Source organism: Parus major, chromosome Z, assembly GCF_001522545.3.
Source record: "Parus major isolate Abel chromosome Z, Parus_major1.1, whole genome shotgun sequence".
NCBI lineage: Eukaryota > Metazoa > Chordata > Aves > Passeriformes > Paridae > Parus > Parus major.
In genome coordinates, this window is record NC_031799.1 from 254,141 (window position 1) to 275,180 (window position 21,040).

At 48.9% G+C, this 21,040-nt stretch overlaps 1 protein-coding gene across 4 annotated transcripts in view; it reads left to right on the plus strand.

The window, feature by feature from the left end:
• MYO5B (myosin VB) overlaps positions 1-21,040 on the plus strand; it is a 142,689-nt gene that overhangs the window by 10,359 nt on the left and 111,290 nt on the right. For all 4 annotated transcript variants that reach the window (XM_033520533.1, XM_015615102.2, XM_033520534.1 and 1 more), the window contains exons 2-3: positions 16,006-16,116; positions 19,645-19,816. In XM_033520533.1, the coding sequence (XP_033376424.1) occupies positions 16,006-16,116; positions 19,645-19,816 (283 nt within the window). The remainder of the gene's footprint in view (positions 1-16,005; positions 16,117-19,644; positions 19,817-21,040) is intronic.

Consider the following 21,040-nt stretch of genomic DNA (forward strand, 5'->3'; position numbering starts at 1 on the left):
TTTTTTTCTTTTAATATTATTTTAATTTATTGCTTTATTTCTTGACTGGAAAGAAGGTGCTGTCTCCTGCCAGCCTTTGCTCTGGTGCAAAGTTTCAGCCCTGGGAGGTCACGTGAGGTAAATCATCAGAATACAAACCCTGCTGTTACTGACTAAACTTTGCCCGGATCTCACCTAATCTCCAACCTCGCATGTATTTAAGAGCTCCAGCTCTTTTCCTGTGAGGAGAGAGCTCAGCCCCAGATCACCACCGGCACAGCTTTTGTCCCTGGATCCTTCCAGGGTCCTGGCATCCTTCTGCTTCAAGTTATTTCTGAGCCCTTTGGATGTAACTCATGCCTGAGTGATTGTTTGCTGTTACATTCCAGTTATTAAATAGTATTTTCTTTCTCTGGGTAGCAGATTTTCTGTTTTGTTCTTTTTTTCTTTTTTCCCCTCCCCCTGGTCTGGTAGGATTCTGCTGTAATTTTGAGTAATTTGAGAGGTATTACCCAAATTTAGGCTGTCATTAACTCCCAGCAGGATGTTTTTTGGTGTCCCTGTGTGAAGAGCAGACTGGATGTTGTGGCTGATAGAAAACCTTCACAAAGTGTTTTAAACACAAGTGAGTAGAAACACTCAGCTCACAGCTAGTGAGGTTTCATCCTCCTAGCAGCTCTGAAGGCAGTTTCTTGTCTCTCCACTTTCAGTACTAATGGCTGAATATTTCCAAAGGAGAAACCTCCCAACAAAACGATTTAATTTTCCTCGGAAATATTTTTGGGCACAATCTGTTGGTGACTCTTTTATCTGGCGTGCCATCTCTAGGCTTATAACCCTCTTTGATGTGGCTCATTCAGGGGAAAAATGGCATTACACACTACCTCAATCATTCAGATGTCAGAGAGGATATTGCATTTGACTAATCGGGGGAAATTTGGGAAGATTTAGTAATGCCAGGAGACATGACCCACTTCCAGTTAAACGCTTTTCAGACAATAGAGGTTGTGCTAAGTGGTGGGGGGAGGGAGAAACACTCATAGAGTAGAAAAATTAATAGTTATTTATAATTTTAAGTCTTATGGTGCTGACCCTTTCCTAGGGTCAGGATGGGTTTGCTTTCTTTTTCAGTCTAATTTCTTTTTTTTCCTAGAAAAAAAGAATACTGATACTATCAGTATTATCTTTTTTCTAGAAAAAGATAATACTGATACTAACTGGTTTTCAACAGATGGGTGTTACCTGGAGATGGCCACCCCTGTGCTGTGGACACCTGTCACCTCTGGGATGTGGCTGAGGGTGTTGGGAGCTGTGGCCCAGCCGTGGGTGCCTGAGGATGTAGAAAATGGTGTGGAATTGATTTCGACTGTGCCAGCTCAGGAGGGTGCCCACCTGATGATGTACATCCTAAGTACATGAAGAATATTAGTCCACAAAACCATATTTAAGTGGTTTTTCCATGCTCCAAACTTTCAGTGTTGCTCATTCCTGATCCTAGGAGTGTCTGGGCAAAACCAAACAGAAACTGCAGAGGTGCAGCCCTGTGATGTTGTACAAACGTGAGGTGGCCAAACCTAAGTTAGTAGTACATAAACTTTTTCTTCAAAGGCAACAAAAAAGAATATTCTTTTAAGAGGTAACTCCATAATTTTTAGCGCTGCAAGTTCTGTCAAGCAGCTTGCGGCTGTTGCTTTGTGCAAGGCTTTATCTTTGCAGCCATGTGAGCCGAACAAAAGCAACTTACTCTGCTTAAAGCTTATTAAACCCCTTATTAAAAATAGTTCTGTAATCCTTCTGGAGTATGCCAGCAACACTTGTGTCTCAGTTTCATATTGCAGCTAAACTCTTCTTGTAGCAGTCTGCGAGGTGCAGATGTGCGATACTGGAAGGTCCTGGTGTCAGCGTCCAGCGTGGTGGAGCTGCTGCTCCATCAGAGCCCACCTGAAACGGGGAGGATGAGCTGGGCTGCACAGACAGCGCTTTGGGGCAGGAATCCCACCCTAGGAACGTGCTGGGACAGCTGCTGGTTTCTGGAAGGGGGTCCAAGTCTTCAGCCCGTGTTGCTGTTTCCACAAACAGGCTTTTGTGTGATCGTTCAGGTGTAGGTGTTTTTTATTGCTCTGCTTTTGCCTGCAGCCAGGATTCCACTGCTCTCTTTCCACAGTATAAAATCCACTCTTGTTTTCTGAACTCTTCCCTGAACACTGTTCTTTGAAGAGCCACATTGTATTATAACCTGAAGCTTAGAAATGGGCTTCCAGTGTCTTTACCAAGCAAGTTAGCACCTTCCTTGTGTTAAAATCTTGTTTCTTCTGCCTTCAAGCTTCAGAGCCAGTAGACTGACATTTTTTTGGATGCATCCCTGTTGATAAATGCTGCTTTTACGTGCAGTTACAGAGATCGCTGGAAGAGACGCAGCCCTGACGCTTGTCTAGATAAATTAATTTCTTTTGTACACACCTCTGGGTATCTGAGCTGGTCACTGGGGGCTCTGAACTCCGTGTTGCCCCTGTGTCCTACGAGTGGCTCTGGAGGAATTTGTGAAGCATTAGCAGGGGGTGCTGGATGCCCGGTGCTCACGTGGCGTTTGTGTGGCTCTGGAGCGATGGGCAGGCTCGGGCTGGGCAGGAGGGTTGCCTCCCTGGTGTCTCCCTGCTCACTCTCACCCACCTGGGAAGCAGCTGGAAAGCTGGGAACAGCTAAAACATACCTGGGATCTGGGCAAACCTGTCCTGGCGTGAGGCTAAACTTCAATATAGTTAATTTGTCTGGAAAGGGAAAAGGCCAGTTTGGAAGGACTTGGCTTCACTCCTCCTGCTCACACAAAACAAATGTAATTTTTCATGTCAGGGCAGAGCAAACAGGTGCAGGTCTGAACCAGGGCTCATATTTTGAAAGCTGAAGAGCTTTTGAAACACCCCAGCAGATGTACCAGGCCCTGGCTGCATCTGCCTTACCTGCTTTAACCCCGTAAACAGCACTGACCCTTGTCTCTCACAGGCTCTGTACATAATTCATGTCTGATTTGAAAGTTGGCTGCTCTGTTAACACACTTGTCCGTGACTGATGCTTGGAGGAGTCTCTTGGGAGCTGCAGTGCCCATGCACAGGGCTTGTGTTCGATGGTTGAGATGCATTAAGGATGTTCAAGTTGTTGGATGGAAGCGGGCCAGTTAAAAATGGAGACACGGCTTTTCCCACCCTTTATTTGCAGGCAGAGCTTAGGGACAGCTGAAGGCACCAGCAGAGCCTGTGTGGGCTCTGTGCTCTGGCAATAAACCAGCAGTGAGGGGGTGGCTGGTGTGTCCTTCATGCCACAAACCCTGGCTGCACTGAGCGTGGGTGTGAAAATACAGCAGTGGCCTTCGGCTGCTGAGCCAGCTGGGAACATTTGTGGGCCTGGGGTGACACCTGAGATCTTGAGGGGTTTCTTCAGGGCTCATGTGTCCTTTCAACAGCCAAACTCTGCTGGTGCTGGGGTGATGTCCTGCAGCTGTGTCCCTTGCCGTCCCTCCTGCCAGGCACGAGCCTCGCTGAGGCCTTCAGCTCTGTGAGGATGCTGTGAGCCCCCCGGGCTGCCCTGCATGGTGTTAGCAGCTGCTGAGCTCCCTGCTTGTCTTAAACTTCCCTTCCACATGCGCACAAACCCCCCCACTTCTGGGGATTTCTGGGGATGTCTCTTGCATTTTATTCCTGCGGATGGAATGTAAGGCACTGGGGATAAATTTACTGCAGCAATAAAACACAGGTTAGGAGTGATAATGATATTAACTGTGGCTGTCTGTCTCACTACTGGAGCAGCCTCTATCCTTTTCTATCTTGTGATGAAGAGAGATTTGTGGCTTATTTTTCCTGTGTCAGTGCCAAATGAGATGTGGGCTTTCTTCTGCACATGCAAACCCTGAAAGGAGTTCAGAAGTGTTGGAGGAGTGGGGAAATCCCAGCTCATGAGCTTTCCCAGACAGTGCTCCTGGCTGGAAACAGGCTATGGGGATGCTGAGGTTTGGCTTGCTTTGAAACAAAGCCCAGGCTTTTGCCAGTGCTTTGCTGGTAGATGGACAGAGGGGAAACCTCCTCTCTGAACTGGCTAGAATGGCTTCTGAGCAGGTTGAACTGCTTTCCTCTGAAAAAAAGGGCTTTTGTGAAAACCAGTCCCTTGAGATTCCTCCTTGGGAGATCAGAGCTGGCTTTGTGGATGTGCTGTGCCCAGGTCCTGCCGTGGCCATCAGTGCTGTCTTTGCAGACCTGGCAAAGACCTGGGATGTGTTGCGTCCTGAATGAGTTGGCTTCTCTGAAATGCTTCAGTTTGGAGGTCAGATCCACAGTCCTGCAGCTGGAAATGCCAGCAGCTGAAGGAGCATAGAAATACAGGTCTTCTGCACATCCTCTATGGGGAAATCCCAGAATCACAGAAGGGTTTGGGTGGGAAGGACCTTAAAGCCCACCCAGTGCCACCCCTGCCATGGGCAGGGACACCTCCCACTGTCCCAGGCTGCTGCAAGCCCTGTCCAGCCTGGCCTTGGACACTGCAGGGATCCAGGGGCAGCCCCAGCTGCTCTGGGCACCCTGTGCCAGGGCCTGCCCACCCTCCCAGCCAGCAATTCCTTCCCAATATCCCAGCTGGGCCTGCCCTCTGGCACTGGGAAGCCATTGCCTGGGTGCTGTCCCTGCAGGCCTTGTCCCCAGTCCCTGGGCAGTGATTGAAACCAATGTCTGAGAACACCCAGGAAGATCCGTCGGGAGGTGAGTGCTGGGCCGAGCTTGGCCTGCTCTGGGGTTACTTGGCATGTGGCTTTCCAGGCTGATGCAGGGGACATCCTGTTGCTGGAAGTGACCCTGATTTGCAAATACAACACAGGGAGGATGGGGAGAGGTGGGGAAAGCAAATATTTGCCTTTCTGCAGCTGAATCCGCCTCGCTGATGCTCTGATAGATCCCGCTCCTCGCACATTCGGGTCTCTGCTCTTACTAGAGTGTTTTTGTTTATACAAAGTGGGTCTTATCTCCGCTCTAGCTGGGAATTGGGAGGCTGTGCTCTGACAGTGCCTTTAATAATGGCTGATAAGGGCTCGATGCCCCTGGCAGGGAGAAGGAAAGCCAGCCTTGCTGCCTTATCAGGGAGCAGCAAGGTGAGAGGTGCCACAGGGAGGAGCGAAACAGTGGCAAAGCCTGGTTTGGTGTCTTGGGTGCAGAGGGTGGTGTTAAGTTTGGGTGGCACCTCTGCATGGTGATAGCACCATGCCATGATCCAAACTGGGATTTTTTTTATTTTTTTTTTTTCTTCTAACTAAAGCATCTAGGAGTACTCACTGGAAAGTTTGCAGCAGCCTCCAGTTTCACCCCAGTGTGGGATGGAAGGTAGAGCAGCTACGAGGGGACATGAGTTGCTTCACATCTCTGCTCTTTGTAGGTCCCATCCCCTTTGGACAGAGCCCCAAGTCCCTGGTGCATCCATGAGTGTGCACGGCCACTGATGCTTTTTCTGATGCATTTGGATAGCAGGGAAAATCCTTTGTGGAAGGGCTTGTCCAGCCCTGGCCCAGCTGCCCAGGGCAGCGCTGGAGTCCCCATCCCTGGAGGGATTTAAAAGCCATATGGATGTGGCACCTGGGGACAGGGGGCACTGGTGACCTGGGCAGGGCCAGGGAATGGTTGGACTCGATGGCCCTGGAGGGCTTTTCCAGCCCAAATGGTTCTGGAGTGCTGTGATTTGGAGATCCTGTGGGACAAGCTGCACTGTGGTGATGCTCTGGGTTACCATGAGTGCAGCTTGGCCCCTGGCAGTGGCTGAAGCCACGTGAGATCAGCTGTCCCTACCCAGCCACTGACCCTTGCAGTTTGAAGGAACTCAGCTATTGGGACTGACTGTTTTGTCAGAAAGGGCAGAAACCTTTGGTCATGTACATTCTGAACTGGGAACTCTCAGCATGGTTAGCAAAAATTTGCTTTTGCAATGAAATAAACTTGAGTAATGTAATGATTATTCAGTTTATTTTTTTTCTTTCTCATTTTATTCATCTACCTAGCAAAGAAATAAAGAATAATAAAGAAATGCTCCTGTAGCAAAGGGAGGGATACTCATGTGAGTACATCCATCTCCTGCTGGAACAGGGATGTCCTGTGTGCCGACCCAAGAGTGGCTTAGCTGTGGGAATGGGGAAGGCAGGAGCAACACCCCATGGCTGAGATAGATTATTTTGGTTTTTTAATCCATTTCTATTTTGTCTTTCTCTTTGGGTGCTTTGTTCTGTGGACACTTCAGTATTTCATCAGAGATGTGTTTTATCTTCCTGGGAGTGTGTGTTTGTGTGCAGCTGGGGCAGCCACCCTTCCAAAGGGAAGAGATAAACTGGGATTTGCCTAACTCTTGAGGACATTGCCAGACAAGGGGAAAAAAACCAAAATTAAAGCCAGAAGGTGAAGGCTAGAAAAGATGCATTTCGTGGTGGTGATTTTTATTTTGTTTGTTTGTTGTTTTTTGTTTGGCTGGGGTTTTTTCCCTTTGTTTTTGGTTGTTGTTGGTTTTTTGTCGTTTTGTTTTGGGTTTTTTAAAGTGGGTCCAGATGCACTTCTTGCAACTGTTTTCCCACTTGGGCACAGTCGTCTGCATGTTTCTCCCCCTCCCTGAGCCCTTCCTGCAGGACACAAATGCTGCTTTGCTAAAGGCACCACCTCCCAAATCACCTTCCGAGAATTCAAAATTCGAGGTTGATGGAGATATTCTTTCCTGCACCATTCCTTGTTCAAACCTTTGTCTCCCCTACCTTTGTAGGAGGAGACTGGATATGGGATTTAGAGGATGCTTTTCCAGGGAGTTGCTGTGTGGCGTTAGTGCGCGAAGATCTGGAGAGCCGAAATCTCAGTGTTTCAGCTGGGTAGATAAAACTGTGGGGGATTGAGAAGGAAAACAAAGCTGACTGTCTGGCCATTTTATGTACTAAAAAGAAAACCTCCTTTTGTTTGGGTTTCCTTGGATGTGGGTTTTGAACCAGAGTTAGCTCAGCAATTGCAATAAATTGAAATGAATCTTGCTGATTTATTTCACTGGAGAGAAGAGGCAGAGTCTGTACAATAACATGGAGTAACTCATGATACAAGTGCTCATCCAAGATCTGGTCTAAAGACATCTTGGGAGCAGCAGAGCCAGCGCAAATCACATTCCCAAATACATGGAAATTTCTGAAAGGAGATGAAAGAAATTTAGGAAGAAGTTCTTCTCTGAGAGGGTGGGCAGGCCCTGGCACAGGGTGCCCAGAGCAGCTGGGGCTGCCCCTGGATCCCTGCAGTGTCCAAGGCCAGGCTGGACAGGGCTTGCAGCAGCCTGGGACACTGGAAGGTGTCCCTGCCCATGAGTGCCTTCCCACCCAAACCATTCTAAGATGGTATGAAAATGCAGGAGCAGTGGTTCCCTCCAGGAGCCCTTTTCTCTGCCCTGCCATTCCTCTGCAGCTGGGAGTGTCTGTGTGTGTGCTCACTGCTCCAGTTACTTTAATTGGACATGTTCATTCCAGCTTTGTGTCCTGATCACTGGTGCTGTTCTCCAAGTGTTTAATGTCTCCTTGCTAACAGACTACATTGCTGGAATTTTTTAATTATCTCTGGTAGAACGTTGCTCATTTAAATCCCTGGTGATCAATTTGTTTTCCTTCAGAAGGTCAGCAGTGAAAAGGACCAGTGGTCTTTCCAGCATAACCCTCTTGCTGGAAGATGCTGAAAAACATCCTGTAACTTTAAGTCAGGCCCCTTTGAATTAACTATGCCTGAGTGATGTTCCAAGAGGGGTTTTAATGCACCTGTGGAGCTCTGGAGAACTGAGGGGTTACTGTGCAGGTCGGTTAATCCAATTACTTCTTCCAAATAAGGTTAACAGTCCAGTCTGGTGGAAGGGTTGCACTGCAATTAAAGGTGGATTTTGGTGCTGTTTGGGTATGGTGGTGCCCAGAGGGGAGCAAGGCTGAGCTCTGGAATGGTGGGGGACATGCTGTGGTACCCTGGATTTTGGGAGATGCTGGTGACACCCTGAATGCCACCGGTGTTAGAGCCAAGGAGCTCTAACTTAAAAGCGGCTTTAAAACCACTGCTTTAAACATTTCCAGTTGAAAGTTCTGCTGTCCCCTGGCTGCATCCCTGCAGCACAGAGCCACGCTCCTCCCAGTACCATTCTCATCTAAAATCTTGTAACATGGGGTGGTCACTGCCCTGGGGAGTGAACGTGAATTTCCCTAAAGCATCACACGGCTGTGTCATAGATAGAGGATGCTGAATACCCAGGGTGAAGGGCCATTTTTGACTATTTAATTAAACCCAAAGGCTGTTTTTTTAACTATTCATTACCAATCAGCTGCAAATGGTGTCTGTTGAGTGTGTTTTGGATCCCACTTGTGTTCACCAAGGAGTGGTGAACTCACATAGATTTTGGATGGAAAAGGGGACAACGAAGGCAAGGTTACATCACAGCACTGCTAAAGGTTTTGATTAGTTGGGAGTTACAGGAGAGAAGGGTAATTAATGCCAATCAAGAGGGATTTGCAGAAAGTAGCCTGGAAGAATTTCACTCTTGAATTATGACAGGCTGTTTGGTGAAAGTCATGCTATGGGGGTGCTTGGCCTGGAGTTTTTAGTTGAAAAAAGGCAAAAGCTGAGTCTGTAAACCCCCAATAACCCTTACTTTAATTTAAAAAAAAAAAAAAGAAAAAAAAAGCCTGCATTGCTGAGCTGGGTGTGAAAGGCTCATCCTGGGTCAAGGGTGTTTTCATGACCCTGAAAATGCGGGAATTTTTTAATCACACTTGAGGAGAGGTGAGCAGTCCTGGAGGAGCTGATTTGGCTGGTGCTGCTGGCATGTGGCCATGAGCACCCATGGGTGCTGGAGCCAGGGGAGGAGTGCTGAGCTCCCTGCTCCAAGGTGCCGATGCCCACAGCTCTTCCTGGGAGATCTGCGAGTGAAGCCAAGTTACCTGCATTGGCTCTATCACCAGATTTTTGTACTCCCCAGGGTCTCTGCAGAGATTTTGGGGGCTTGCAGAGCGTCTCTCTTTCTGGCAGGGGATGGACAGTGATGGTGAGCATCATGCAGAGCAGATGGGGAGCGTGTGCAGGGCTGAGCCAGGCCTGACAGAAGGGAAACTCAGTGCTTTCTGTGGGGCAATGATCCCCTGCTCTGGACCCCAGGAGCTGGGGAGGGGCCTGGCAGCAGCACACTGCCAGATGCTGGCATCTCCTGGTGCTTCTCTAACCCTGGTGAGCGCTTTTGCAGGGTTTGGTTAACTCTGCTGTGGAGCACATGCTTTAACTCCAGGCTTAGCCCTGCAGAGGGAAGAGCCCTGCCTTGCACGCCGTGTTTCACCAGGCTGCACCCAGCTCCCAGCCTTGGCAGTGCTGCTTCAGAGCCACCCAGGGCCAAGGGCTCCTGTGCTCAGCCTGATCCTGGGCTGGGGAGGGTGTCCAGAGAGACCCTGAGTGATGCCAGCTCCAAACAACCCAGCCAGCTCTCCCCTGGAACATCTCGGGCTGCTTGGAGGTGTTTGTTAGGGTGGTGCAGGTGACCGTGTGCATCCCCTGTGCAGGGAGGCTTCCTGACCCTGATTGTGGTTTCTTTGCTTTTTAAAGGGTAGAGAAAATAGAAGTTGCTGCACTGCCCAGAGCAAATCATGGTGTCACAGCCCACAAGGCAGTCGCTGGGAGGGACTGCCTTTTTTGCCCCAGATTAAGGCCAGATTGTTTATTTGCACTGTCCCAAAGCACCTGGGGCTTTACCTACTTTTGCAGCATCTGATGACTTACTGGAAGAGGAATTTTGCAGTGAGAGCAGGGCTGTGTGTGCACTCGAGACCTTGACGCTGAACTTGTCACTCTTAATTAAACCTGCGGTAACGAGCGACGCCGAGATGCCACGGAGGAGGTGGTGGGGGAGATGTTGGGAGTACACGAGCTGGCTGTTAGCTACATGTAAGGCTATTGATTAGGCTTGGAAATCGTACTGAAAATCACAGTTAATTACAGTAAAGCCTTCAAGGGTACCCCCATTATTTCTGTCCTGGAGTCAGGGCCTGCCTGCAGCCCCCCTGTGCTCGGTGCCAGTTTTCTGTCTGCCTTGGGTGACATGAGGTTGGTGCAGAGATGAACTGAAGCCTTTTAAATGCCCCTTCATTAGAAATGCTTCTAATGAGCCAGTGGATAAATGCTGCAGATGCTGCTTGTCCAAGCACTGCTCAGCTGCTGTGACACTTCATGCAAATCATCATCGGAGTTAATTTGGGCAGGGGAGTAAAATTCCGCAAGGAGAAATAGAGCAGGTTTAGTGCTGGTGGGAGACTTGGAGCCATCCATCAGCGTGACAGCTCTTCATGGGGAGAGGAGAATATCCCTGTGCCTCGAAGGCAGCAGTAAAGCACATGGTTTTGCTCAAATTCAGGGGCCTCTGCAGTGTTCGGGGATGGAGCGGTGCCCCCCAAAATTTAGGAGCCCTGCCTTAAAGGAGGCATTGTCTGGGTGTGCATTTCTGTGTTTGTCCAGGGTCCATCTCCACTAGCACGAGGATGGTAGGGAATAACGAGGGATGGTGTAGATAATGCCCATCTTCCTTGGGTCTGCTGTTTGGTTTTGTACATTTTTATCATCATCATCCCTGGGAAACACTCAGTTTTCTCGTTCCCAAGTTGAGGAAATAGAGATGCTCCTGCAGAGCGCCACTCTCCTTCCCTTTATGTTTAACACCCTCAGCAGGTTAGCACTTGCATTCTGCAGCTCAAAATGATGCTTTCTGTGCCTCTTAAGAAGTAAAACACTATTACTTTTTTCCCCTATCCCTATGCTGTTGTAGTGTGTGCTCCCCACTCAGAGTTGAAATGATGACTTGCCAGTCCTTTTGGTGTTTGTGGGGATTTAGGGTGAGGAAGAAGTTGGTCTTTTGCTACTAGAGGTCCCCATTTTGAGAGGACATACCCTCTGGGCTCGTGCTGGAGATGCTGGATTTGTGCTTTTCCCCCCAGGCATTGGGAACTGGCACTGGGCAGGGGAGAGATGCACAACTCTGGGACATCCCTGCCCGCCCTGTACCGAGCAGGGACACCCTCTGCCACCACCTCCTGTCCCCTCTGAGGGTTTTCTAGCTGCTGTACTGGGCAGCAGGCAGAGAAGCCAGCCCAGGGTGAGACACAGGGGTCAGCAGGTCCCGGAGTCTCGGCACAGCCTGAGGAGCCCTGACCTAAATATGAGCTTTGCTTGTCTGTCGGGCAGGGGAGAAACTGCTCCTGGCGTGAAAATCTCATTCAGAGGATGGGAAAGGGAGGATTATGGTTTGCCATCTGCCTCAATACTCAGCATTGTAAATAGTAATAAAAAAGGTAATGATCCACAAGTCCCTTAATGGAGATATTTTGCCCGGCTGCCAGAGCACCTCGCCGGGGCCTTGCTGCATCACGGGTGAAGCAGATTTCTCTCCTCAGTCACTGCCAAGTGGGGCAGAAGGGAACTTCAAGGCTGCAGGGCTCCCAGGAGAGCCGTGGGGCTGGTCCCTTTCTGTGTCCCCCTCCTGCCAGCCCATGTCCAGGGGCCGTTCTTGGCCCCCAGAGGCACAGTGGGTTCACAAACACATTTACTGCAGCAGAGTAACCCCTTCAATGACCACCTGTAACTTGTGGGAAACCTGGGACCCTGCTGCTTTGGGCACAGGGGCAGGGCATGGGCCAAACAGGTCTGTATTGATGAAAATTAATGGAGATAGGTTTGCTTGATTTAGCACAGAGGCTGAGGGAGAAGCTGTGGACATCCAGACAAGAGCTGCAAATAAAATCCTCTTGTTTTGTTTTGTTTTATTTTTACTTTATTTTTACTTTATTTTCACTTTTTTTTTACTTTATTTTTACTTTATTTTTACTTTATTTTTACTTTATTTTTACTTTATTTTTACTTTATTTTTACTTTATTTTTACTTTGTCATATTTATTATATTTTTGTATTTATTTCATTTTATTATTTCTGCAAGAGCCTCTTTAAATTATCTCTGCGGAGTGATCTTCGATGCCAGTTTAAACAAGGAAAATAGGGAAGAGAAAAATGACACCCAGAGTGTGTGATATGGCTACTTTTAATTCCAAGTACAGATTGCCTCTTACTTGAGAGGAGCAGGTGTGGGAAAACTTCAGTTTTAGTAATAGATAGCTTGTGAGTGAGAGCTGGAAGGTGGTTATTGGTCTGAGTGTAAGCTGCTTAACCATTCACATGCCGTGTGTATAAACATAAATATTCTCAGGAAGCCAGGGCTGACGTTTGTGCTGGTTTTTCTTTTGTGTGTATTTTTTGCCCTCTTCAAAAGCATCCAGCAATACTGGACACTGAACAATATAGAATGAGGTCAGCAATAAGCCCATTGCAAAGGGAGAAAAGCAGAAGTGTGCTTGCTTTACAGAGAAAAAAAAAATATACAGAGATTTGTCCAAATTTACACCTTGTTCTGGTTAACATTTGTGTGTTCACCTGTGATTTTTTAAAAAAAACCACTGTTTCTGTTTTCAACCAAAGTCCTTTCATAAGATTTTCTTAACCTGTGTGGAAGAACCTTTGCCATGACACACTACGTTTTCACTAATGTTACTGAATTCCTAATTGTGAGGTGGTTGTTGCTATTTTATTGCCAATATTATGGGTTTTCTGCTGTGCCCTCCCTCTATCAGCAGTTTTTTGGAAGAATGCCCCTGGAAAAATGCCCTTGACCCAGGAGCAATGAAAACTTCGGGGGTCAGCTGTGAGTATTGGCATTCCTGAAATAACTCAGGGGATTAAAACCCAGTAATAAGAAAGATGGATTTGCTGATGTCCAGCTTGCCATGAAGACTTGCCACCGCCAAACGGCCCAGACGAGGCTGAGATCGCTAGATTTTAATATTTTATACTTAATGGAAGATTATACAATTTTCTTAATGCAATGAGAATGATGCTCTGTCCACGGAGTTGTGATTCCTTGCCTGCAGACCTGCATCTCTTCTCGCTGAGATGGAGCACATTGCCCAGAGCTTGCTGCGAGTGCCTTTGGCCAGCACTGAGGTCTTTGAAACAGTGGAACAAGACCTGCCTCTTCTAATTTAATGTTGGTTTTAATCTGCATCCGCAGCGGCAGCCTGCTAAAATCTGAATCAAATCAGGAGGTGGGGATTGAATTTATTAAGCTTCTGCTTAAGCTGGGTGGAATAATGCAAGAGGCTGTGAGAGCACTGAATGGCTTTAGTTTTATTTGGGATCTGGTTAAAAAAATCACGAAGTAAACCAGATTTAAAAAAAATTTTTTTTTAGAGGCTGAGCATGTGGAACTATTTCTAGATAATTTTGGCATGTTGTTTAAAGGCATCCTTGAGGACTTAAGGACTCTTTTCCTTAAAAAAAATTAAAAACAAGAGAGAAAATGCATGGAAACCCTGGATTGTCTGGAGGTTGAGTGGTTTGCCCAGGGTTGTGTCTCCTGAGCCCAAAGCCAAATTAATCCTTCATTCCCAGCACTTTGAGACGGGCCCGTGTGCCCTCTCCCTTGTAACAAGCTCCTCCAAAGGTCGAGAGGCTGTGACAGCTCTCAGGAGCCCAGACAGGGCTCGTGGAGTGCTAAAATGATGCTGGAAGTGTGATTATGGAAGCAGCAGCTCACAGGGATGCTCTCCCCATGCCTGGGGGACACCTGCCAGCGCCCTGGGCTTGGGGACATGGTGACTCTCCCCTGTGTGGGTTCATGTGTCAGAAAGAGGGGGTGTGAGGCTGCTTTGGGGGAGCAGGGGTGGGAGGCAGGGAATGCAGGGGAGGTGAGGGTGGTGAGACCAGGCTGACCCCACCGAGGGCCACCCCCAGGCCTCGTCAGGTTCTAATTAAAGCCGGCCTTGTGAAGATGTGCCAGCGACAAAGTGCTTTTATTCCATCGCTGCGTGGTTGACATGACTGGGATTTATGGGTGAAAGGGGGGGCTTGTATGGGGTTTGTGCAGCAGCCTGCCCTGCGGGGAGGGGCGCACAGGGAGGGGAAGCACAGGAGAATGAATGGTGTTCCCCTGTCTGGACGTCTGCACGCACGAGAGGACAGCATTAGAGATGCTTGGGGAAGTGCATTCACAGCAGCCTGTGCTAACAGCCCCTGGCTCTGCAGCAGGGTGGGAGCTCTTGGTGTGTGGGGAGTGCCTGACCACATCTGGGAGCTGCCAGCCAGGGGTGTCCCCAGGGCTCCTGGGGCCCTGCAAACACGGTCTGTCCTGGTGCACTCTGTCCTGCAGGGCCCCCTGCACGTGTGTGTGCGCACAAAGTCTGGGAAAATCTGTTTTGTGATTATTATTAAAACTCTGTAGTGCTGTGGGCGGGGTGGCTGGTGGGATATGGAGCCTCCCAGCACCAGGCTGTGGGCAGTGGGTGCTGAGAGCTGTCACCCCTGGAGCCTCCTGCCACACCTGGGTGGCTGCTGGCCATGGCTGATGATGAATTTGCCAAGGGTGGCCCATGGGACCTCTCGCTGCTGCTGGAGCTGTGCCAGATTTCACCTGCAAAGCGTTCACAGGCGCCCCATTTCGGGTTGCTCTGGGGTCAGTGTGTCCCTGTCTGCAGAGGCCTGTCCAGGCAGGTCCAGGGCTCAGCCCAGCCCCGTGTGCAGGTGGAAAATTTGCAAGGTTTGCCAAGACCAGCAAAACCTTGTGTTTGAAGCTGCCCTGAGCCAGGTACATCCTGATCCTTGGCTATTTTGGGCACTTCTAGAGCATGTCTGAATCTCACATTTTGCCAGGAGAGCTGGCCCTGGATGAGTCCACAGTGGTGGGGCTGGTAAGGGTCCCAACCAGCCCACTGCAGCCTCCCTTCTTTGTGGCAGGGAGAGCACTGAGGGCTCATGAGGTGCTCGGGCTGGTGTGCTGAGAAAATTCAAGTTTTCACATCTTTTCCCCCGCTCCCTGGTAAAACTGTTGTTCTGGGAATATGATTGTGTGGCTCCATTAACATCTAACGGTTCCTGCTGCTGTAGCTATTGAGCAGCTCTAAAAATAATTACGTGCAATAACGTATAAAAATCTATTGCTTTTCAGCTGCAAAGTGGCCTGTCAGGTGGTGGCTGCTGCTGCGTTAACTCGTTGGTTGCTACAAGATGTTATTTGGACATTGTGTACTGCGGTTTGGTTTCAAATGAAGGCCAAAACCACCTCTGGGGCTCTGGTGCTGCTGCCACTTGGATTTGCTGGGATTTACCCCGGCCCCTCGTGTTTTGAGTAGGAATAAGATGATATGGCTCTGATTTCAATCAACAGGAATAACAGAGGGAAGGGATCCCCCCAAAAGGCCAGCAAACCCGTGGTTGTTGTGGCTGTTGGAGGGTTCCTGCTGGCTGTGTAGGCTGGATGAGTCCAGCACCAGCCTGGCTCCATGAGCCAAAGCACGGGCTGGGCTGCACAGCCCTGCCTTGGCCTTCCCCCTTAGTTTGCCATAGCTCTGTAGATGCAAAAAAAAAGGTTAAATTTAACTTAATGCATCAATTAATTTAAATCCAAGCACGTTCCCAGAGCATGTTTTTGTGTTGACCTCCAACTGCAGGAGTTGGCTTTGGTGTCATCATTTGCCTGCCTCTGTCTGTGGCTGTGGGTTTGGGTCAGGGCTTGCTCTGTGGGGACCAAACTGCCTCGTTTTGAGCAAAATAAACATGCCTTGGTCTGGGGTCTGCTGGGGGTGAATTGTGTTGTTTCATAAAAGCCTTCTGGAAGAGTGTTTTTTTCTCAAGGAAATGAAATTCCACGTTTACCTTGAGACTTCACCCTGCTTTGTTAGATTGGTAACAAGCCACTGTACTCCTTGTCCAGGAGAAAATTAGACTGAAGAATTAGACTTATGGTCTGTAATTTACCCCAAGAACTAAAACTGGATTTATTTCTTCTTTTACTAAAATAAATGATTTAGCTGCATTGACTCTACAGTGAGTGTGAGAGTGTATTAATGGAGAATTAATTTATTTCTCATTTAATTTCCTGAGGTTTCGTTGTGTTTAAACTTTTTCTTTCTTTTCTTTTTCACCTCTCCAGTACACTAGGGTTTGGATTCCTGACCCTGATGAAGTTTGGAGATCAGCAGAAATTGTCAAGGATTACAAAGAGGGAGATAAAAGCCTCCAGCTGAAACTTGAAGATGAAACTGTAAGCTTTCGAATGTCGTTATTCTTTTTAGTAATTTAAAGCTTCGAATTAATGTGTGAAGAAGCCTGAGCCATCTCTTGGTTTCTGTGAAGTGGTTTAAAATGTGTTTTATTGCCTTAGCACTTCCAGCTTTCCCTCCCTAGACACTTGTGCTACAGTAGGTTGCGAGAAAAGCCCTTGACCTCCATCATCTCTTTTCATCTCCTGGCAAACTTGTAATAGTCTGTGATATCAAGATGTATTTTTTTTAATAGCAGCAGTATGTCAGAAGTGCCAGTTTGTGCTTTTGGCTGCTGAACAAATCGTGGAGAGCATGGCTGGTGGCAGCTACTCAACCTCGGGTACTGATGGAAAACCCACACACGGCTCAGAGGTGGCTGCTGTGCAACAGCTTTCCCCACAAAAACAGCCTCAGTTTTTCTCCCCGAGCATAATCTTATGTAAACCCCTTTTCTTCTCTGCCTTATTTTTAAATAAGAAAAGCTTCTAAAGGAGAAAAGCACAGAGCTCATTTAAATGTAGGTGTTTTCTAGCAAGCGCTGGTTCTAAATGAACAAACAGCCTGGGCTGTAGCGTGTGTACAGCCAGCAATTAATCATCCCCAGGGTAGGACAGAGGCTGGGGAGGAGCAGCTGCTCTCTGTTCCACACAAAAACCATGTGGAGCGGGATGTTGGGTGACAGCAGGGAATTTCAGATGAAGTTAACCACGGCATTTGCATCAGCTGCAAATTCAGTTTATGGGAAGCAAGCAGAAGTGCCGTGTACCTGCCATGAGCTGCCTGGTGTAGCAGGGAGAATAAATACATTTTTCATGAAGAATTTCACCTAAACCATCTTTCTTCACTGGGCAGGTGGGGTTTCCTGAGCTGTCTGGAGTGTGATCTGCTCCGTTGCCTAGAAGAGTTAGTAGAGACCACCCACTACAAATTCACGTGTTCTGAGCAGGGCGAGTAATTCCCATCCCCTCCCAGCCAGACATTTCCACACTGTGGGGAGCATTTTCACCATATTGCCTAATGGGAAGATGGAGAACAGGAATGAGCTGTGATCGATTAGGCAGCTCATCAGAGCAGTTTTTCTTTCAGAGCAGCTCAAGCACGGGCTGTTGGCAGTGTGTGAGTGTGCCAGGTTTGCAGAAAACGTTATTGATGTTGGGATCTGTACCTGGTGCTTGATGCTGGTGCTTCTTCCTGGCTTGGCCTCAGCTGCTACTGTTTTCCTTCCCAGTTTGCTCTTCCAGGATAGGACAGCTTTCTGGGGCGGATAAAGGATGGAGGGTGCTTGATGCCTTTTTACCTTCCACACTGACAAATCTGGATGAGGAGATGCACAGATGCCACCCTGCAATCCCTTGGAAGCACCAGGCATAGAGTCATTATTTTATCATGGAATGGTTTGGTTTGGAAGGACCGTAAAGGTCATCCAGACCCAGCCCCTGCCATGGCAGGGACAGCTTCCAGTGTCCCAGGCTGCTGCAAGCCCTGTCCAGCCTGGCCTTGGACACTGCAGGGATCCAGGGGCAGCCCCAGCTGCTCTGGGCACCCTGTGCCAGGGCCTGCCCACCCTGCCAGCCAGCAATTCCTTCCCAATATCCCAGCTGGGCCTGCCCTCTGGCACTGGGAAGCCATTGCCTGGGTGCTGTCCCTGCAGGCCTTGTCCCCAGTCCCTGGGCAGCTCTCCTGGAGCCCCTTTAGGCCCTGCCAGGGGCTCTCAGCTCTCCCTGGAGCCTTCTCTTGTGCAGGGGAGCAGCCCCAGCTCTCCCAGCCTGGCTCCAGAGCAGAGGGGCTCCAGCCCTGGCAGCAGCTGCGTGGCCTCCTCTGGGCTGGCTCCAGCAGCTCCACGTCCTTGTGCTGGTGTTGCCCAGGGCTGGACACTGATGGGTGCCTGGGTGCCCATCTCATCCACAGGACCTCCCTTCTTCTGCTTGTGCTCAGGCTGCCAAAGTACACCTGCTCCTATTGCTGAGTGCTACAACCCCCATCCTCCCCTCCTGGCTGAGATCTCCTGCAGTTTTAGTACTTGGGCAGGAATTATTTTTTTTCCTCTTTAATCTGGATATTTCCCTGGAAACTAAAGGGAGGAGTCCTGCAAGGTCTGTTCTTTTTGTGCAGCTGAGTTCAGGGTCAGCAACATTAAAGTACAAGGAGATGAAAGGATTACCAGGTGTTGTAGGTAGTAGCTTAATAAGCATGTCACAGTCATAGTGAAACATGGAACATCTCATTTTGGGGTTGTGCAAGAGACCCAAGGTCTCTGGGAGTGCCCTGTTGGATGCTTTCCTGTATGAGTCCATCCTCTATGCCTCCATCCGTGTCATGTTGGACTGAAAAGCTCTAGCAAAGGGGAACAGCACTTGTGTGCATCAGGTTGGAGATACCCAGCACATTTATCTTCAGGGGATTCAAAGCTGTAGAAAGCCTTTTGTTCCTGACAGCCAACAAGCATTACCCCGTTGTTCAGTGCTTCCTTTTGTTCCTGTGCTTTAAGTGAATCTTCATGGATTTTTTGTGGTTTCTGGCTCTGCTCTGTATGCAGCAGTACTCCCTCCGAATGAAGAGCTGACTTTTAAATATCACAAGCCATCCCTGGTGTGTTTGCCATTAAGATGTGAGACTGAGTGCAAACTCTTGAAAATTGGCATTGACAAGGTGGAATTGGAGGATAAAACCAGCCTGAGGTTGTCAGACATGCTGAGGGACCCTGTCCTCGTGCACTTGGGTCAGCTTTCCTTGTGCTGTTTGCATGGGCAGTGACCCAGTGACAGTGGTTTTGCTTGGAAGCTGGGATTCCTGCCTTCTGATGGGAGCTGAGCATCAGGCCTCCTTTCTGAGGCACCCTATGTAAAGCAGCATCACTGGCAATTTTATTTTCCCCCCCTCCTCTGTAAAGAAAAAAAATGCAGTTTTTCTTTAGCTGATGGCTCTGCTGCTCATTTGGGGATGAGTCAAAAATAGCATAAGGCTGCCCATATGCCAACTTCAGCAGCATAACCTGGCTCCTCAGACACTTCAGCAGCAGGGACTCCGTGCTTCTCCATGTCCTCCCTGCCTGAAGGGTGCCAGGTTTCAGGTATAAAAGTAACTTGAAGTAAAAATGAGCTGAGAAATCACTCTGATGGTAAGAACACGGTCTAGTTTGGAATGAGGCTGCTTTTCCAAGAGCAGGTTAGATCAGATGAAGCTGTGGCTTTCTGTATGGTGCCTGTCTCTGCTCAGAGCTGACTAAAAGCTGTTTGTCCCAAGGCTGGCCTGAAAAGGACTCAGGTGTGGCCAGGTTGGTGCTTGTGGACCATCAGTGTCCACCAGGACCATGTGATGGTCAGCTCAAACCCATCACCCAGGGGTCACCTGGCAGTCTGTCCTCCAAGTCCCTATAGCATTTATCATCAAGGGACTTTTAATTTAATTTAGATCAGGGCGTGTAAGTATTTTACACCAGCAGGAGTTATGCCTGGAAAAGTTACAAGCCATTAAAGGAGTGTTGTTTTTTTTTTTTGTGTTGCTATGTTCCTCGTGTGTCTCTTCAGCTGTACGAATATCCCATCGACCTCCAAGGGAATGAGCTGCCCTTCCTGCGCAATCCAGACATCCTGGTGGGGCAGAATGACCTGACAGCCCTCAGCTACCTGCACGAGCCTGCGGTCCTGCACAACCTCAAAGTCAGGTTCCTCGAGTCCAACCACATCTACACCTACTGTGGTGAGTGTCCAGACCACACCTTCAGCTCCTGGGAGGTTCTGGGGACACAAAGAAACCCCTTGAGACCACAGACCAGAGGCTGCAGTGCGAGGAAAGTCTGAGGGTGCTGGGTTTAGGGTGGATGGGAGGCAGGAGTGTGCGTCAACAGGATGTAAAACCAGAGATGTTTTTTGAGGGCTGCTACAATGAACTTGCTGAGCTCATGGTCCACTTTCTCTTGGTGGGAACATCTTGTCAGATGAATTTGAGGTCAGCCTTGCATGTGCTTGGCAGCCCCCACTGGGAAAATGCAGGACTTCAAAGCCCAGTGAACAGCAGCATGCCAGACAGAGGGATCCTATAGGTTTTCCTCCAGAAAAAAACGCAAATAAAACTTCCAGCGCTGCCATTACTTTTCTTTTCTTCATGGCTTTGGCAGTCATCTAACTCCTGAATTCAGAGCAGGAGGAGGGCAGGCGTGAACTTGAGTTTGTGATTTTTGGGGAGGGTGGGGAGGGTGCCTCATCAAAGCTATTCAGGACAGCAGTTACCTGTGGATGGACAGCAACAAGTTGTGACTTGAAAAATTAGAAAGAAAGGAAGGAAGGCACCTCATAAAATACCAGACTTGTTTGGTTGGAAGGGGTTTTTACAAATCATCTTGTTCCAGCCCTCTGCCATGAGTAGGGACACCTTCCAGTGTCCCAGGCTGCTCCAAGCCCTGTCCAGCCTGGCCTTGGACACTGCAGGGATCCAGGGGCAGCCCCAGCTGCTCTGGGCACCCTGTGCCAGGGCCTGCCCACCCTCCCAGCCAGCAATTCCTTCCCAATATCCCAGCTGGGCCTGCCCTCTGGCACTGGGAAGCCATTGCCTGGGTGCTGTTAAAGCTGGTGTGTACAGCTGTGATGCTGATGCAGTTTGGAAATGCTTGGCAGGAGGAGATGACTTTTTAAAACAGTGGAAATATGTAGCCTCTGTGGCTCTTAGTAATGTTAACTTTCAGTATTTAATGATGTATAGTACTGGATTACTGGCATAACTTGCAGCCTTTTGCAGGTGCACATGTGCCCTCAGTCACTCACAGGCCTACTCTCACCCCAAATCAGTGAGGTTTCATGGGGGCAGCTTCTGATGAAGGCTGATGATCATCTTGAGTGCAGCATTAATGGAGATGCAGGTGCTTGGGCCGTGTAGGTTTAGCTGCAGAGCTCTGCCTGGCTGCAGCACAGCTCATGCTTTGGTTAT